The sequence below is a fragment of the Magallana gigas genome, chromosome 2 (genome assembly GCF_963853765.1).
Source record: "Magallana gigas chromosome 2, xbMagGiga1.1, whole genome shotgun sequence".
NCBI classification, from domain to species: domain Eukaryota; kingdom Metazoa; phylum Mollusca; class Bivalvia; order Ostreida; family Ostreidae; genus Magallana; species Magallana gigas.
This window is the reverse complement of record NC_088854.1, coordinates 36,645,651-36,666,816: the sequence shown is the minus strand read 5'-3', so window position 1 is coordinate 36,666,816 and position 21,166 is coordinate 36,645,651. Positions and strand designations below refer to the sequence as shown.

The 21,166-nt window shown below is 32.8% G+C and overlaps 1 protein-coding gene across 1 annotated transcript in view; it reads left to right on the top strand.

Moving 5' to 3' along the window:
- The first annotated feature begins 3,425 nt into the window (after positions 1-3,425).
- Positions 3,426-21,166, top strand: part of LOC105331119 (glutamate receptor 2) — a 33,706-nt gene continuing 15,965 nt past the window's right edge. The window contains exons 1-11 of the mRNA XM_011433175.4: positions 3,426-3,892; positions 4,240-4,389; positions 13,955-14,200; positions 15,319-15,530; positions 15,633-15,686; positions 16,507-16,665; positions 17,620-17,817; positions 18,695-18,802; positions 18,978-19,082; positions 20,246-20,330; positions 20,835-20,974. Of these exons, the coding sequence (XP_011431477.3) occupies positions 3,784-3,892; positions 4,240-4,389; positions 13,955-14,200; positions 15,319-15,530; positions 15,633-15,686; positions 16,507-16,665; positions 17,620-17,817; positions 18,695-18,802; positions 18,978-19,082; positions 20,246-20,330; positions 20,835-20,974 (1,566 nt within the window). The 5' untranslated portion in view covers positions 3,426-3,783. The remainder of the gene's footprint in view (positions 3,893-4,239; positions 4,390-13,954; positions 14,201-15,318; positions 15,531-15,632; positions 15,687-16,506; positions 16,666-17,619; positions 17,818-18,694; positions 18,803-18,977; positions 19,083-20,245; positions 20,331-20,834; positions 20,975-21,166) is intronic.

The window sequence follows — 21,166 nt, the reverse complement described above, 5'->3', positions numbered from 1 at the left end:
ATCTCAGCGGACTACAAAACAATCATAAGGCTGAGATGTTCCATTCACCAGTACAATAAGATGGCTTTATGTTCCTGAAGCAATATAGCCGGAGAGCCGGCGGAACGCTTAGCATTCATTACTGCTAATACAGAAAGTGTGAAGACGTATTATTAACCTATCACAGAAGATTTAAGCAGCCGTACTGTAAAGGCGGGCAGACTGATAAATCGATGCTGAATCTGTGTTCCAAAAAGTCCTCCACGTAGTCGCTAGAGGAACGGCGCAGAAGAAAAGACGCCTTTTTTGATTGAATCCAAAAAGTAAGGAAGCAAGTGGAGATCTCTATACGCATATGTAGGAAATGAACAACAAATAACCTTGGTGTAAAAAAATCGCCACAGCTATAAAAGAGCCTACATCGAGAAGAATTTTTTTGAGTCGAACTATTTTCTTATTTTGTAAACCCAGGATCTGAATTTAAAATTTAAAAAGTCTTGCTTTTAGTATATTTGGAGAGTATCTACCAATGAACCAATCAATGTAAAAATAGCACAATCAGAAAGTGTGTTACAGCCAGAATTAAATGATTTACAAATCATTATCGAAAATGTGTTCAATTTCTAAAATAGTATAAGTAAAAACAGTTTTAAGTATTCACTTTGATAGTTTTGCTTGGATAACTACTTTTATCATCATGGTAGTGCTGGATCAGTTGCCCCAGTGAAAAGGAATTAGGAATATCATGCATGTACTTAATGTTTAAGTCACAGCTCTTCTGTATCTTAAGTAATCGGATATGAAGCATACCAAATGAAATTATTGAATCGTAAGTGTATCTGAGAGTCCAAATAAAAACGTGCTTCGTCCGACAGTAACGACAAAAGCCATCTGATAGCCAAGGCCTACATAATCTAAGTAACTTTTTACAGCGTGTTACCAATTTACTTGAATAAATACAGTTCGTGGAGCTATTGCATTAGATAGTGATTCCTTGTTCTTCACCAGCGTCTGGACAGACATTCAATCGACAAGCAAATATAATCTCTGTTTTCTTAAGAAATAGTAAAGGATCCCCGCGGTAATAATTCCCTTGCATTTAAGCCCCGAAAGAGGAAGATCGATTTATCCTATACAAAACAAGACATCTCTCCAATTTAATTTCTATTCCATTTTGACCGTTTTCTCTCTTTCCAATTTTTAACGGTTGCCCGGATGATAGAATCCTTGGGTTGTCTCTAATTGCTTCCGCCGTTTTTGTGCATCGTTATTTCGTAAAGCGCATTCATGATATGGTCAATTTCATGCAAATTGCCAAAATCCTGTGTACAAATGAAGTTACACTAACTGATAGAAATATGTTCTAATATTGATTAAAAAACTGTCTTATCTTGTTACATTTTTCATTTTTTTAAATTAAAATTTGAATACAATTTTTATAACAATTATAATGCAAAGTTTGATATATTTTATGTAAACTATGCTCGGCTGAATAGAACAATAAGCGTTCCGTAACAGGCATGGGATTATAGTTACCGAGTAATTGTACTCGATTCTATTGATTAAGTAATTGACAGTAATCTGTAATCGAAGAGATGTCCAATTACTTGTAATCGTTATTTAATCGATTACAGCCTAAAATTCAGTGAAATTCTTATTACTTTTTCGGTTTCTTCCGATTATTTTTTGATGCACTTTTGGCATGAATAAATACCCTACAAGTGTTGTTTATAATATATTTATTTCACAGAATACAATTTTTATAATTACATTCTTTTGTTATGATTTTCCACAATACTTACATGCAAGATATAAATGTTGGTTCATATGAGTACATAATTAGTTGTTCACTCCGGTTTTAACTCTCTGAATTTTACTTTTTCCTATCTTCATTGTATATATTGTATATTTATGCTTATTTACTATTTATCTACTACTTATCTATTAATTTATAAAATGTACCTCTAACTTTTGAACTGTGTATAAAGATTGACCTCATTTACCATTTTATGTTTTGGGCGAATACACTGAATTGAAATTGAATTGAACTCTTTATTGTAGATTTTTTAATCATTTTACACAATGACAATTTCTTTATTCTCGTAATAGCACAATTAACAGTGTTGAGAAAAATCCAACCAACAATAATACATGATAAAATACATGCGATGAAGGGTGATAATACAAATAAGAGAAAGAAAAAGTAAAGAAAAAAGTTGACAATTAACATAGGAAGTTAACTTTTAAATTACCTATTAAACTCGTAAACTTCCAAGAAAAAAATAGTTTAGAAAGTTAAATAGGCTGAGATATCTATATTGATTGTAGTTCGACATTTGAATTTTGAATAGGCAGTAGAAGTTATAAAACGATACCTTATCAAGAAGAAGACCGCTTCTCAAATGTTCATATCATTCATAGTAAAAACACTAGTCTAAGATTCATTCTAACTTACACAATATGTAAAGAAGAGATATCGTGCACAATGTATATCTTCAAAAACCCATTGAAGTAATCGATTTTAATTGATAACATATTATAAAGAAATCGATTGTAATTAATTACAGGACAAAAATGAGTGTAAATGACCGTAAATATGACTTAGATTAAAATCTAAATGCTTGAATCAAAACCATAGGAAAAAAAGCTTTTAGCTGAAGTAAAGAGGTTTTGAATAAAAATTCGGTAAGAATCCAGAAAAATGGTAGTCAGGTTAAGATAGATCATAAAAAAATGTAAAAAAAAAAAAAAAAAAACCACAACACAACGAAGTACAGACATTCGCACGAACAAAATCAAATTCAAAAAATTTTCTATAGTATTTTGAAGTTGCAGGCCATAAATTCAATAGTAATATTTGCCTTGCATTCAGACAATTTTAGATGTTTTGATGAATTATTTTTTGTTAAAAATGGCATTCGCTATTATTAAAACTTATAAATAGACAAATGATGGTCTTATAATTACACAGCAAAATGTGCAACATATGTTTACACTAATCATACATTAAACATAATTATGTTGCACAATTTGCTGTATATGATTGCAAGCAAAATGTACAATTGTCAAAAGATACCTGTATAGAGATAAACAATTATTGCTTATAAGATTCAGGCATTTTTTCATTCTGTTTTTGACCATCACTATATGATATATTCTGTCGAAGTACACAAATAGTAAAGGGCAATAGTTCAGAAGCAAACATTTATAATTTCATTTACATATACCACTTGTCTAAAAAATAGGTTAAATAAATATCATTATAATATTCATTTGTTACATAACTCTCATTATTCGAGAAAGCTATGAATTACTCGAGCCAGTCAAATAATAAAAAAAACACACTCGCATTTATGATTAAACAGCGTCAACTTGTGCATTTGCATGTAGCCAACAGCATTTCTCGAGGGATGTCGTCTCTTGCAAATAATTTGAAACTTAAACTATAAACAACGGATATAAAGAATTTGTTGGGTTTATATTTCCATTCCTATAAACGTCACACTTCAATGTCAATTTTAGTATCTGTGAAGCCATACTTGGCGTAGAAAAGCAAATTGGATTACACAGAGTCGTCGAGCTTCCCGACCAAAAACAAGCAGCAAGAGTAAGGAACATTGGAGGCCCAGGGTGTGCGTTACCAGTGTTTGTCATTTTTATGATTTCCATTGTTAAAGTTCCGTTTGTCCTACCACGGAAAAGATGAAATAGAAGCTGATCAATAAACGGGATTATTATGGACTCCAGTTCTAAGACTGCGTAAAATTGCTGAAATCCTGACCAGTAGAGCGACCCTTCGTTCCGATGCAGTGTTTGAGTATGGGTACAGTTGTATTAGCTGTACTCACTGTTTTGATTTCGTCCGCGGATTGTACAGACAATAGTGTTCAATATCAACACGGATTCCCAATAGGTATGTTTATTTTAAATGTTATTGAAAGACGTTAGATGAAACAAGACGGTTTGCTGACGTAAAATTATAAAATCAAAGTTTCATTTGCTAATTGAAAATGTTTTGAAATTGAAATCATTATTCTTTTAACATTTGCAATCATTGTTCTTTTGATACAATATTAAAATTAAGTCATTATAATTATCAGTGATACCATTGCTCGTTCCGCCGTTAAATTGCAGAAATACTACATCAGTTGTCTAGATATCACTAATGATTTAAACACATTTCTCATGACAAAAAACATGTTGAGAGCAAAAGGCAAATATTTGTTTCTGATCGTTTTAACTTTTTCCCATGACACACAGGTGCCATTTTTGATTGGAATGATGTCTACGCGGAGACCGGATTCCGCTACGCAATGAATAAAATATTGCGTCAGAAGAAAAATCATTTCAACTTCTCCACTATTATTGAGGATGTTTCCATTAACGACAGTTTTCAACTTGTCCAAAAGAGTAAGCCAATAATTGTTACAGTTTAGAGCATCGTAACTTATGTTTCATGTTCTGTTGATATTATATACACTGTCGAAAAGTTAGTTGATTCAAATACATTTAATTAGCTAATTTCATTATCAGAATTATAAAAACATGTTTGACAGCTATTCCTACTATCAGATCACCTACTATTTCACAGAAACTTGAGCATGTACATGTAATATGCCCAATAAATGAAGACCGCTTGTACTTTTATTATACAATCAATAGAATTGAGAAGTTCCAAGTGAGTGTTACATCATTCTATTTTATTGCCTATTTTATACACAAATAATATACATTTTTTTAAATAAAATTAAATATAATATATATATCTATATCTATTCATATCCTTTACATGTTCATAATTCTTATTAAAGAATTCATTGGATAATGGTTTTATCGCTTTACTACATTTATTTTTCTTTGTAAAACTCATATTACTTTAAAGGGGCATCATCACAATTTTTGACAATTTTCTTTTTTCTTTTTTTGTTTAGAATGCTTTAGTAATGCATTTTTTGTGATCCAACAAAATCTAAGTGTCAGTTGTTGAGTTATAAGCAAAATACAGAGCACACAATTCTTTTTTTTTTCTATATATAAACAAGGCTCAGGTTCGTGCCTTGTATTTGTTTACATTGGTTCATTATACCGTTAAGAGTTCATTTGTGATTTTGCTATCTGCTAATTCATTTTGAACATAAATAAATAGTTCATAGCGTTTGCCACATTCATGTAAGGTGTACGTTTACTCAGAATGAAAAAAAAATTCACTGATGATAATGAAAAACCATCTATTGTGTGTAAAAGACCTATCACGGTAGTGCTATTTTTCACTTTCAAAAAAGTAGGTCAATGACCTTCTTTTTAAGATAATGGCCATTGAATATTTTTTGAAAATTTAGGAAAAGTCCCTAAAAATCTTACACTATGATTGAGATTTTCTTAATTGTGAAAATAATAGTAATTGTTAAACTCTTTTAAAAAATGAAATACAGTTTATGAATTACAGTGACACTAAGCAGACACAAAGCATTAAGTTTTCATTCACAATTTTTATACATGTAAATATTCCAGTCCGAATTTCCACTATCAGTTTTTAAATTCCTACCCTTTTTTGATTCAATTTTACAAAAAACTGAATGATGATAATACTAAAACATTTATAGCATTAAACTAGGTATATTGACCTCACTCTGCAGGCATAAACGTTATATGAGGTCAATGATCAAAATTTTGAGATATGGTGCCTTTTATCGTTTTTAAGCATTTTTGATATATTTGTAGTGTGTGCCATTCGAATATCTTAACGAAAAAGTGAGATAAAACCAACAGAAAATATGCAAAATTTTGTTGACTAACAAACAAAATCTTAATTTTGAATATAACAGTACTACTAAAAATATGTCAGTGAAAAACAAAATCTGAAAAATTTAGTCTGAATTTCCTCTGTTTTGCTAAAAGTCCAACTTTGTTTGAGCCTAATTCCATAACATAGTAAAAATATCGAATAGTTTGTCAATAATAATTCATTTCATAAATGTTTTTAGTGTTTACAACAAATTTTACTCATGGCATCGAACTTAATAACAATCCAAATTTGAGAACTCAAACCCTGAGTAAACAACGTCCTTAAGGTCTAAACCTTGAGTTTTTATTTCAACAGTCAAAATGCAAACAAAACAAACAAAGAATAGCACTGTATCTCTCTTGTAATTCGACGACTGGTACTCAAATTTTTACTGAAGCATTTTAAACATTATATATATATATATATATATATATATATATATATATATATATATATATATATATATATATATATATATATATATATATAAATTTTGACAAAAATCGTGACCACGCCTCTTTAAATCAATATTCACGGTCTTTTTACTATTTGTTTTTATAGTAAATTTTATGGAAAATTGGATGGTCGACAAATTTAACAGTTGCATCAGATCTAACTTAAAATGTTAAATAAGTAGAAATTTCTCCAGCCATCAACTTTCTATTAGTAGGAAAACATTTTTTTTAAAAAAAAAACTTTTAAATTGAATACAAATGTGTATTGAATGGTGATATACAAAGCTTTTCATCTAAAGGAGATTGTTTAATACAGTCTGAATGGTTATCCAGCCCTCTTGATTTATTTACCACACATACTAATTATTGGTGAATTTTCTTTTACCTCGTCATTATTATATGGCAATTGTTTTTATTTATTTGACCCATTTAAAAAGTCAATGCTTACAAGTACATGTAAATTATGCCAATCAGGATCTATTTTTCTATTATCGTTAATTAATTATCAACAAAAATTTAATTTAAGTACAAAAAATTCGGAATTTTAACCGGAGTGATGTTGAGTTTTGCAATCGCGAAGACCTGAACCTCTGCTCCACATACAGTTCAGAGCGGACTTCATTTGTTCCATATCGGCGTACCAGGAACTACAGATTTTTTAAAGTAATTACTCCACAAAATTCGAAAATGAATGGGGGGAATATTTACTTTTTACGTTATTTACGTTTACCTTGTCGATGACGATAAGATCGTGTTTCGCCTTTTCACTTATAATTATCAATTCATATCGTTCTACATTAATCAATATCGGTATTACAATGCTTCGAGTGTCATCTGATATAAGATGATTATCTAATTTAAGACATGAAAAACGTGATTCTGATTTGAACATATTTTATTATGCAAATATACATTTTCATAAATGGATTAGGCAGCAGGCAATGCCCATGTAAGCCTTCTCCAAAAACGTGATTATAAATTGTAATCAAACTGTTCTTCCATTGTTTTTTCTATGCTGGATTTTCCCGCACTCATGCGCATGCGCAGTGGCGTTAAAAATGGCGAATCACTTTAACATTCATCGGACGAGTAGCAGAGTTTTGAGACAGTTAACTGAAGACAGAGCATGTTTTGGGTCAAAGAGTTGATGAAACGCCTAACTATAAACTTAATGTATATTTTAACTCAAACTCGTGTCAAAAATTTAACTCCAGATACGCCACACATACCTTTAAACGTTATACATTGTACTATAACGATGTTGATGAAGTTAAAATATTGCGTTCAATTAATCAACATGTCAATTTATTAACAAATATCTGCAATTTTTATCTCATTACATCACCTAACCAAGAGCTTTCCGCAAGAATTGAAATAAATTGCAAATTCCACACTGGTCTGTTCAAACCGGTGAGATCGGCACACACCAGTGAACCTTCCCCGGTAAAATGAAGCAACAAGCCGGGCTACCAAGGGTCAAGCTATGCATCCAGAGTATGCCGGTTTGACAAACGAAGTCTTACATAGTTGGTAAATAGAGCGGATCTGCGTTTTGCAGTTTTAAAAAAGTGTACATTCAAGTTCTTCAAATGATATTGCTGTCTATCATGGCTTGATAATAAAAGGAATCGGTCAGGTTAAATCTAATATTTCTGAATGAAACACCACGGTTATATGCAGTGAAAATCGTAAATTTACTATAACTTTTAAACTAATGTCCTTGTTGAGTTGTTGACCTGAATTTTCTGTTCACTAATACGTTTGTCAGCTGATTACATATAGTCCCAGTCAGGCTTGGGGTAGTGCTTAATGTAATGGTAATTCATTGCAATACATTACATGTTTTCAAACTAATGCTAGTAATGTAAATTGCTACAAATTAAGCATTTCAAGTAATGGTTATGTAATGCATTAGGTCCAAAATCTATTGTAATGCTGACATTAGATGGCATTACTTTACATTACTATGCTTATTTGCTATGCATGATCATTTTCATAAAATTGTGATGAATTGAAGAACTGAAATTGTATTTGATTAAAAATTGTTTCAAGGAAGAAAAAACAATTCTTGAGATATATTTTAGTTGTATGAGTAAAAAAAAATATTAAAAACCCATTCTTAAATTGTCAATATAACTTAGTCTAGCTATTACAACAACAAAATTTCATAATATTTTACTTGTGTTGTTATTAAGAATTTTATATTATTTGAAAAATTTACTCCAATTAGTAACTGTTGTGCATTTAATGGATTCTCTACTGTGAAGAATGTATCAACAACACACGATGGCCCAAGGATAATCTAAGTATCAAAACAATCTACTGTTTTAAGAGGTGTTAAACACTTCAATCCCCATCTTTCTCTTGACTGTGTTCCATTAGAATAAAGGACAGTCATACACTCTTAAAAACAAAAAAGGATACACTTAAGAGAATGCACTGTCAAACCATTGTCTCTGGGAGCTTAAAACTTACTTCTAGTATTACACTGTATAACCCATTTGAAAATACATGTAATTTTATTCTCTCTCTCTAAATACATGTTATTTTATTCTCTCTCTCTCTCTCTCTCTCTCTCTCTCTCTCTCTCTCTCTCTCTCTCTCTCTCAATATCTGTGTTGTATATTAAATACAATGGTTTGGACTGATAGAAAAAACAAGATTCATGTATTTTTAAAGCGCTAAGCATAGCTCAGCGCTTTATTGTCGTTAGACTATTACTTCCGATGCATCGAATAACCGCCCCCCTATGAGCAGAAGTAAACATTATTTAAACTGGTTAGGGAACCAGTTTCAGGGGTTTATGCACATAAATGCACGGGCTATTGTGAATCTAATGTACGGGGTATTGTGAAGTTAATGTAGGGGGCTTACATATATCATTGCACGGGCTGCCACGCAGTGATGAGAAAATATACAGAAGCTGAAATGTTATGTATACATATATCTGTTATATACATACAGAAGCTTGGTTAGCGCTTTCCAGTACTATCAGTACTTTGATTTTCTATTATTGGCTATTATATCTTAGATTTTCAAACCCGACATCACCCCTGCGAATGTTATTGTCATTTAAATTTTAGACCACGTGGTTTTATTTGACCCTTTCAGTTTCGCAGTAAAAATCGTGCCTCGTGATTATAGTCTATTTTATAGAATCTAGGTACTTGTTGTCAAATATAAATTCTAGACGTATATTGATTTTAAACTTTATCTTCATTAACTGGTAGATAAAATTTGTTCTAGAAATAAATTTAACAATACAAAAAATAGTTTTTTCTGCTGTGGAAACAATTAACATGCGTAGTAGAGATTCCCCCCTAGGAATTAATTTTCGATCCGCGCCTGACCTAGTAATAACATCAATAGTGAAAAAGACTAAACTATTTTATGCAGAATGTTCCTTGAAAATGGCTCGATATACTAAGTTTTTATGCAAAACATTCACCCATTATTTTATTTAAAAACATGGTATTGCACACCACAAGCATCAAACATGACTATGATTTTATTTAGCAACCCAATGTTTATATTTTCAACCACTCTACACGTGGTTGAACACGAACGATAACTCTGTTCTGAATGACATCGTTTAATTTAAATAACCGCTTGATGGTGAAATAAGACATTCATCTTAAACGATTTTGATGTTTTAACATACCTCAAAGTATGATATGATATGAAAATTGACCAGTACTTACATATTTTGAGAATATTATCCGAACACTTATACTTCCGCTCGAAATTTCACAGGAACTGAACAAATCTCGGTGAAGTCTCGTGAACTTTCATTCGAGCACCTCTGGATTTATTACATACTTCAAAACGATAAAGAAAACATTCCGAACACATTCGTAGGGGTGGACATGATTCAGTTAAAAGATGAAACCTTTGAAATTTTGATGATCATAAAGTGCAACAACAATCTTGTACAAATTACTTTTTCAAAACTTATTGACTTTTCACAAAGTAATGGTAATGGTAATGCATTACTTTACTCATGTAATAGTAATGTAATGCATTACTTCAAGAAAATTAAGTATTGGTAATTTAATGCCCAAATTCATGAACTAATGGTAATGCAAGGCAATACTTTACACTGTAATTCGCCCCAAGGCTGGTCCCAACAGAAGATAAATGTAATGCATTCCGAGTGAAGTAACGATACTCTGGGTAGAGCGGAGAAGAACACTGTTATACATGTACTAGATGGTGAACATATACTGGTGATTTCAGAGCAAAAAGTTATATTTTTTTAAACTGGTCATATAAAAACCTATAAATGAGCACAACAGATTTTTAAAAAGCGATTTAACGACAAGCAAAGCTACATTGACCATTTCATCACTATAGTTTAACATATTTACCCCTTAAAACATCTATACTTAATATCAAATAAGTTATAGCATTAAATGTTGAACTTACTTGTAAAAGAGAGAGAGAGAGAGAGAGAGAGAGAGAGAGAGAGAGAGAGAGAGAGAGAGAGTACACACTTTTCACTGTTGTATAAATCCATTACAAAGGTAGATAGTGTTTATTAAACGCTGCGCGATAAAGACACATTAAGTTACTATTGTTAAATGATCAATGTCGAACAAACAGGAAGAAATCAAGCTAGCTTTGTATTTCGGTTGATTTGAAGAAATCAAACTCTGTATTTCGATTGATATGTATTTGGATGCATGTATGAAATAAAAAAAAAATGCTAGGTAAATGTCGCGTGTACTTTTTACTGTAGAAAAATATATCGTAAAAATATTATTTTTCTGCGTTACCTATAAAGAGTTAATAAAATATAACATTTGAAATTTCACGGATGATACTCGCAAAATTTTGCTTTCTTATAGAAAACTACACTGTAGATCGTAAGTAATTCTGGTATAATACTAAAGTATAAAGAGTAGGAAGAAATTTCACCGAGCTTGGTATATACGAGAATACATCAATCATGATTTCTTTTAACCGTGAATTAGCCTTTGAATTGTGAAGATAAATGTTCGAGTAAAACTAATAAAAAATTATTTTCGCAACGACAGATCTTCAATTTGAAATTCAAGGAATCCACAACCCCGCGTTTTATCCTACCCATTACACAAAAAGCTTGTTAGGGTGTAGCAGTTATATTTTAGCTATTAATTGATTAGTGTTGCTGACCTGATTTAAATCAAAACATTTAATGTCTCTTCGAATCCCAAATTGATGTGTCCATTAGCGTGATGTGTTGGAATGGGGACTCCATTCGTGGCATCGCAATTTACAAGGATAACAAAGATAAGACCGAATAGAAAACTACATATTAGCAAGACGAACGTTCCTTCCTATTCATTAGTCTTCGATTCTAAATTGTAGGTCTATTGTGACATGTGCTCATTTTGCCTCTGGGGAGATCTAAATAATCAAAGATCTTAACCTATCCAAAAAAAAAAAAAAATCTTTGTAACGATTTCTCATCCCAACCAAAATCAGAATGTTTCTTTAAGCGTGGTAGACTTTTATTCTGAACAGCTTCAAAGTTGATTGTCTGTAACGGCGCTACGCCCTTCTTTTGAAGCAGTATTAATTAAAAACGTGACAATTCAGCAGCATCCCCTATGGAAACATCTCTTCTTCTGTCGACTCTTTCTGCCATAATAATGATCTTGGGGAAAACTGTTTACCAGGGGCACTTTATACTCTCTCTCTCTCTCTCTCTCTCTCTCTCTCTCTCTCTCTCTCTCTCTCTCTCTCTCGTTTCTTTTAACATTTACCATTTGTGACATGTTTAAAAGGGAAAAAGCACTTATCAACAAGAAATACCGGTATGTTCAACAATCAGAATTTCGTTTAAATGAGAAAATATTGAAATGCATATAAATGGATTTTTCAGTTGTTACACTTTGTATACTAGTACTTTTAACTTGAATTCATAATTTTTGGAAGGTGTCAAACTACATTATCATCTTGAAACTTCTCTCCGTTTTATTGATTAATTTACAGTAATTGTTTGATTTATTTTGGTTAATGATTATTTTTCGTTTTGTCTATCATTAAGATAATACACCCAATAGGCTTAGAATATATCACGTCTGGTCCGAATGTCACCTGACCAATCCATTTGGGAGAAATACAAAATGTTTTATTAGATTATAACCTCGTTTTGAGGACATGAAATAGAGACTTGATGACTCTGTAAGGAGATTAAAAGACAGTCCTATTGCAAGGAGTAATTTAAAACAGAGCACGAAATTAAGAATGTTAGCTGAGTCTCACGATGAAGTTAGATCAGCAGTTACATATCCCTGTCCCCTCGAGGGTGCCAAAGTCCGTAAATATGGAGACCCTACAGGGAATGTAACAGAATATTATTCAGAAGTGCTAATGAGACGGCGAAGTGATGGGCTTTTTGTGAAATCTTCAGTGACAGCAAAAACAGGCCGTGGAGTGAGAAAGATTATAGCTTAATGACTCCCCGATCTGTTTTTCACAATAATTTCTTCGTGTTCCGTGTAATCCCGGCTATAAAATTTTCATCAAGACTCAGACTTAGTCTCATAAATTTGTCACGGCTAGTTTAATGAAAAACGTCTCCTGGATTAAATTTAAGAAATGAATTGCTATTGGAGCATATCACGTGATTGTAAGAATATGGCGATCTCAAGAAAATAAAACACAAATTCAAAATAGACATTTTATGTCAGGTAAATGTAGAGAGTAACTCTTTTGTTACCAAAATCTGTGCTTTTTTTTAAAGGAAGATTTATTGTGGAGTTTGATTCAGTGTAAAGTGTGTGTGGCTGATGTGTCATTACGCTCTGTTTTACTTCTTCTCTGTATGAACATCAATCATGGCGCCCGGGAAGCCCCTTCCGCTGCGCTAGATTGTTTGTCAGTAAAGTAGTCTAATAATTCCATGTCGTAACTGTTTCCATTGAAACAAAAATCGATAAGGAAACAAATTTTAATGCAAATTCTAGTGTCGCAAAATGACAGTCGAAGAAAGATAAAAATACAAGCAGAATATCACTTTGGTATATCTGCAATAAATCAAACTGTCAGTGCAATGGCAGTGTCAAATCACGTATAATGATTCTCTATGAACCTCTAATATATTGCGATAAATAATCACATATTTCAAAGAACAAAATCAAGAAAGTGAGTTTTTGTTATTTCTCTACAAAAACAATAGATTTATAGAAATTAACTTCCAAAGACTATTAGCCAATAAAATAATTTCATTTATATAGTTTACGTTACGTTAATTGTGCAAAAACTTAAACAAAGTGTAAAAATGTGCTGTATTGAGGTAATCAGTGTATCAAAAATGTACATCTCTTTACTCTATAAGCACAAGGCGATTGCAACCACTTCCATTTCGGTCTATTTTATTTTGGCTGAATGTTGTCAAAGTTTGATATATGTTCTTTGCATATTTAATGTATTTCTTAATATTATAAATGTTCAGCTATAGGAAAAAGAACATCTTTATTTGAAATATGCGTGATTTTAAACTGTAGTTGTTTGATCCAGCATCTACATGTAGATAACAATGTTGACTACATGTACTACTTACAAGCAATGATGAAATCATATTTTGTAGTTTATATCGGGACGCATATTTTTATACATTGATTTAGATTTTAGCGGGCACTACGGTTTGAACAGCAGAAGGGTAGGGCTTAGGTAATCTACGACATGCTAGTCTACAGCATGCAAACGTTTTCTGACAATAGATAATTATTTATTTATTTCCTTACAGTCTGTGACCACCTGTCTAACGGAGTCTTTGCCTTGGTCGGATCTCGCTCCTACGTTTCCCGCGAAGTCATAGACTCGTACACTCGTGTGTTCCATATGCCATACCTAAGCCCTTGCACAGATTATCACCCCAAAGACCACAAACCCTTTTCCATCTTCATGAAGCCGGATAACACTCGGGCTATTGCCTCGATTATCAATTATTTAGATTGGAAAGAATTTCATTATGTGTACGACACAGATTATGGTAAGTTCCTCATTATTTCTGGTCAATAAAAGAGCTGTATTTGATAGAGGAATTACATGTTTGTATGAACTTATAGACATTGGTCTAATTGGTGCATGCATTGTATCAGTAGGTAATTAGTAACTTTTATATGAAGTCCAAGGGAATAAGGAAAACTGATTATTGGAAATAGCGTGTTTTCTACAGTGTTATCATATCCCAAAGCGAATCAGTGCTTAGTTTTAACTCTGTCAGAACAGTTCCTTGAGCAGTTATTTGATTGTCTCTGCACACAAGTCGAAGAAGATATCTGGTTCCGACTGGACGAAGTAAAGAGTCACCACGATTTCTAAAAACATTGGGATCAAAGGTTTTCAAAAACTAATTCGTAACGTTCTAAAAAGATTATTGTACACGTAATAAGTAATTCGTGTTCAGTATTTTAATAATGTCAAAGAACCGATTTTATTCGCATCCATATTTGAATTTAATCGTCGCATTCAGGCAAAATGCCGACTTTTCCCGTACATTGTGATTTCTTGGTAAAAATGCCACACAAATGTCTACTAATTATTGACTATTGACGTTTAAACATGTCTTATGGAGTCTTATTTGTCAAGATTAACAAGTTGCTAATCAAATTTAAATATATCAGGATACGTTAAATTTAGAGTTATTTTAAATCTGAAATATTTCATAGCTCCATCGCTTGAGTAAAAAGAGGTTGTTCGTTCGAATGAAGATTTCCAGATAGTGTTTAGTTGCTGAATTCCAGACATATATTGTTTTAAATATAAGATTTAATGTCTCCTTCCATAGAAAAGAACTTTGCCGAACAAGTTATATACATGTACATGTAGTAAACAAATGATGTACATGTATATAGATATGTAGTTTGTCGAATGGAAGGTACTTGTAATTTGATACCACGGTCAGTTTGAATCTGTAGCAAGAACACTAGCTGCTCTTTAACTACTGTGGCGTATAAAATAGTGTTAGATGATGCAAAATGAGGTACAATACCTCACTGATGTGGTTCATATAACCCAACCTTACATGTAATATATGCTGTAATCGGTTGAGTGCTCTCTAAAAATGTACGAAATTTCTATGATTTATGAGGAACATTTATTCGAAAGGTTTGTCTCGATTAATGGATTTGAAGCTTTGGCTGAAAGATGGGGAAAATCAGGTCAATGTGATCAGTACATGGCGCCTGCGCCGTATACAGGAAGTGCACAGGGACCTGAGAGCGCTGGACAAACAGTACGGGCCCCCTACCAACTTCACCCCCATCAACGTTGTGTTTGACTTGTCCAATGAAACTGCTTATGGTGCAGTGCTGGACAAGGTGAGAAGTTGTCAATGTATTTGGCCTAAAAGTATTCTAACTACGCCTTCATTTCTGTGATTTTATGAAGACATTTCTTTGAAACAACGTATTATTTTGTAGATTCGAAATGTGGGGATGAACAAAAAAGGCTACTCGTATCTGTTGGGAAGTTTGGTGGGTGCACCATGTCTGTGTCGTCACACGAACCCTGAGCGTGCATACCTTTGCCATTCTTTACCTATAATTATTTAGTATCTTTAATTTATATATTAACCCCATTACATGTATAAATATAGTCAATCATGTTGTGTGGAGTTATATAATTCAAATCATATATTACCTTATTGAGAAATAAGCTTTCTTTTTTATTATATAGACTATGTCATTTTCCCAATGTACAGGACAATAGTGTAGTGGTCTACATATATAAGCTAGTAGTCAATTTAAGACAGACCTTTAAACTACATTGAGCTCACTCATCTAGAAAACGTATGTGATTATTACCATCTGCAATATCTCTCAGTCGTATTGGACGCACGCTTGCAAATCAATAAATAATTTGAGTATCATATTGGACAAAAATGCAATAGTACACTGACCCTTCAAGATATGATTGAATGACATTCCGTAGCTCTGTAATCTAAAATCTATCATTTAGAAATCTTATGAATAATACTTTTTATTTATCAACCATTTTTTTCTAAATTGAATTTTCTGCATTGATTATTTAAATTTATACTACAGGTACATTAATCAATAGGCTGAATGTTTAAACTCAAATTTGAGATTTCTATATAATTAAGCAGTAATGGTTGGAAGAGGTTATTCAACAAGATATTGTGTTTGCACAATTAAATTTCAAACATATCCGTTGCAGTAATTCTCAAGAATTTCTTCACGGCAAAACGATATCTTAGGCGTCATTTTTCTCCATTCAGCAGGACTTTAATTAAGAGAGTGTTCATTTGCAAACTCAGAGAACGTTGTTTTGTAGGACATAGTGAACCATGACCTAGAACGGTTCTCTCACGGTGGAGTGAACATAACAGGTTTCCAGCTAGTAGACCACGAGTCGGCCACGGTCCAGAGTTTTCTGGAGGAGTGGAGCGAGCTACCACGCTCCATTTGGGAGGGCGCAGGGAACACTGTCAGGGTTAGACTTCACCGAATACAAACTTCATTATTGTACTGTGTGAATGAACTAGCCACCAACCACACTATCATACTGTGGGTGAACTTGTCACAAACCACACTGTTGTACTGTGTGATTGAACTAGTCTTCAACCACACTATGTGTGACTGAACTCGTCACCAACCACACTTTTGTACGGTGTGATTGAACCAGTCACCAAGCACATTTTTGTACTGTGTGATTGAACTAGTTACCGACCACACTGTTGTACTGTGTGATTGAACTAGATATCATGCACACTATAATTGTTTTGTGTAATTTGAACTAGTCACCAACTACACTACACAGTGTGTGGAATTAGTCACCAAACACACTATTGTAATGTGTGATTGAACTAGTCACCAAACAAGCACTATTGTACTGTGTAACTGAACTACTCACAAACACACTATTGTACTATATAACTGAATTAGTCACCAAACATGCTGTTGTACTGTGTGATTGAACTAGTCACCAAACACACTATTGTACTGTGTAACCGAACTACTAACAGATACACTATTGTACTATGTAACTCAATTAATCACCAACCACGCTATTGCTTTGTGTGACTGAACTAGTTACCAACCATACTACTCACTATTGTACTGGTTGTGAACTAGTTAAAACCACACTATTGCACCGTGTGACTGAACTTGTAATAGCGTTCATTTGTTAAATAGTCATTACTAAAAACAACCACACCATTCAAACGCCATTCGTTTTTCCTCAAGTTCGTAGATTGTAGTGTTGAATTAAAACTGAAATGATCTCTACATAATATCTTTTTGAATCTATTTGTGCTCCGTTAAGACATGAGCTACTTAAATTAATTTTACTATTACAATATAGTTTCTTACACAGCTGTTGTGGATAGAACAAAATTGAAAGCAACGTCAGAAATATTTTATTGGTGTTGTTGTTGAACATCTATAGATGGAGTCTGCCCTGCTTGTGGATACAGCCAGTCTGTTGCGAGAGACAATCCACACAATGTTAAAGAACGATTCCACTGTATTCCGATCTACATTCAGACGTGCGAAGGTCTACAACTATGATCTAACACAGGGCATACCATGTACGGGAAATAAGCCTTGGATGCATGGTCTAAAGATTATGGAAAATCTAAAAAAGGTATGTTTTGGTAGAAATACTTTTAAACAGATTGAATTAAGATACTTAAAAGAAAAAAAATCTGATCATGGACAAAAATTGAGTATGTTTGATTAAATAATAACATTGACTGTGAAACAAGATATCTGTGAGCCACATCACCAGTAATACACCCGCTCTGATGTGAATTTACAAAATAAGCTAAATCGAAATTCAATAGGAAGTTGGCATTCGATTGGTACAAAAATAAATCTCACAATATTGCAGGCCTAAATAAACACTGTGTTAAAATTTCAAGCATCTGCGATATATAGTTGCTGAGAAATCTTTGACGAAAATTTGTTTGAAATTAAAGGCTACAAATAAACAAAGGAAGGTACAAAAATATATCCCACGATATAGCAGGCCTAAATAACTACTGTCTTAACAGGAAGTTGGAGTCCAAATAATAAAAAAAATATATCCTACGATATGGCATGCCTATATAAATACTGTGTTAAAATTTCAAGCATCTGCGAAATAGTTGCTGAGAAATCTTTGAAAATTTAGGCTAAAAATAAAAAAGTGGTCATTTAACAAGAAGTTGACGTCCGATTGGTATATAATATATCCCACGATATGGCATGCCTTAATAAATAGTGTGTTAAGCATCTGCAATAAATAGTTGCTGAGAAAAATGCGACTGAAATTTTTGTTACGGACGGACATACAGACAGAAGGACAGACAGACAATGGTTAAACAGTATACCCCTTCTCCTTCGGAGCAGGGGTATAAATAGTAAAAAAAATGGCAAAAAACAAAACATTTTCCGGTTAGAAGATTTAACAAAGATATATGAAAAATCAAAAAATTGCACAAAAGATGAAAATTTTGTGTTTTGCCACCGTAAATGGACAGGTGAGCATCAATGGACTTACAGGCGATGTTCATATAGACCAAGACGGCCGTCGGCAGAATTACTCCATTGGTGTATACAGAGTCGGATTCAAAGAAAATCCTAGAAAGGTATCGATGGCTAAATTATAACCAAAACAATGTTGCAATAGCTAGAACGTCTTGGAGCTTTTGTATCATAATTATAAGCTGTGCAGTTTGGGATGTTTAAACTTGCTTCAATTATATTTCTAATTCTTTGAAATTTTATGAACATCATTCTAATAGAGCGCTTTTCTTTGTAAAGATAGGGAACTGGGTTGATAAAAAAGGCTTTGTCCCGGAGGGAACCAATGATACTCTTACGGAGGATGGTGCTGATCTTTCCAGCCTGATAGTTACCAGTATATTTGTAAATATAGTATTATGAAGACTAGTATGCCGTATTTGTATATGCCGTATTAAAGGGGCATGGTCACGATTTTTTTCAAATTTTATTTGTCTGCTTTTATTATAATTTACAATGCTTTTGGAATGCATTTCTAATGATCAAATGAAATTTGGGTGCCAGTCGATGAGTTTTAAGCAAGATACAGGGCTCACAATTCTTCGTCATGTAAATAAGGCTCGTGCCCTGTTTTTGTTTACATAGGTTCAATATACCATTAAAAAATCTTTTTCAACCTGATTTGTCTATCTTCTTATTCATTTTAAGCATAAACAAGAGAAAAGCTGTCAATGTGACAGCAAACCGGGTTTTCTTTTATGTGAACTGTATCCATAATCCTATCAACACGTATCCAGTGAAATGGAGTACCCTATATGCAACATTTTGCCAAAAAATGACTAAGTTCAAAAGCTAGTATTTTTTTCATAAATTATCAGAAATCAAAATCCTAGCAATATGCACACCTCTGATATATGTACAATTGATCTGCAAAAGAACAACTTCCTATCTTGAGAACTGTAGGAGGAGTTATCCGTACAATGAGGGTACCCTATATGCAATATTTTGCCAAAAAATGACTAAGTTCAAAACCTGGTATTTTTTCGATAAATTATTGGAAATCAAAATCCTTGCAATATGCACACCTCTGATATATGTACAATTGATTTGCAAAAGAACAACTTCCTATCTTGAAAACTGTAGGAGGAGTTATCCGTACAATGAGGGTACCCTTTTGGCAGCCGCCCGCCCGCCCGCCATTTTCACCATTTTAATAACCGGATTTTTCCGTTGGAAAACCCGGTTAATAAACAGTTCCTAACGATTAAACATTTATTTGAGGTCTAAAACTGAAATTTTCACTTCAACGTTCAAAATGTAAACAAACGCTTTGTTTACATAGCGAAGAATTGTAAGCTCTGTAACTCGCTTATAACTCAACAAATGACCCTCAAATTTTGGTGGCCTATTAAAAATGCCTTACTGAAGCATTGTAAACATTAAAATCGAAAAAAAAGATTTCAACAAAATCGTGACCATGCCCCTTTAAGACATACGTTGATGTATTTCTGTGTGTTTTGTAACTTTGCCGTTTCTTCTTTTTTGACTAATATCCATTTCTTTGACAGGAAAGACCATTTCTTCAGTACAAAAAAGAATACGAATATCCAGAAAATAGAAAAAATGTGAAGAACCCAAACGACCTGTACGAGGGTATTCCAATGATGATTCCAAGACTTCCATTACTTTCAGCATAATTATCATTTAAAAATTTAAATAAATAAATCTAACAAAAAGAACATCATTTGTATAGAGAGAGCAGTACTAGTATAAAAAATAATGCATATGAAGAATATGTAATAAAATTAAATATTTGCTGCAAGAAAAAGTCGGGGGGGGGGGGGGGGGGAGGGTCCTCCGATGCTACATCCTTGACTACTTTATGTAACTACTAAAAATTAGAACAAGACAAGTGTCAACTATGATTTTCATTATCCAATAAATCACTTTTATAGGCTATTATAACTTCGTAGTTGGAAATACCATTTTCGTCATAAAACCGTTTGATATAATTTTATTTAAATAAATATTAAATTTGAAAGATTGTGACCATAAGAACTGAAACCGCGATTCTGTTTATCACTGGTAAATTGCGAATAAAAGTCAGTCAATAATACATCATTTTTTCTCGTCACCGTTTACTGTTGATTATTCCAGGCTACTGTGTGGATCTTATTGCCGCCGTATCTGAACAGTTAGGGGGGTTCAAGTACACCATCAGACCCATCAAAAGCTCGGTGTACGGAGCCAAGGTCAACGGAACGTGGACGGGCATGATCGCGGAGCTCGTAAATGGGGTGATACCATTGGCTCTAATATCATTGTCTCTGAGCGAATCAAAATATAGAAAAATTAATATTATTGAATTCTACATGATAAAAAATATTTAATAATATTATGCTCTTTTTTACTGGAAAAATCAGATTTTAGTTTGAACTTGACAATACAAAATTGTATAAAAAAAAAATAAAAAAATAAAAAAAAAAAGG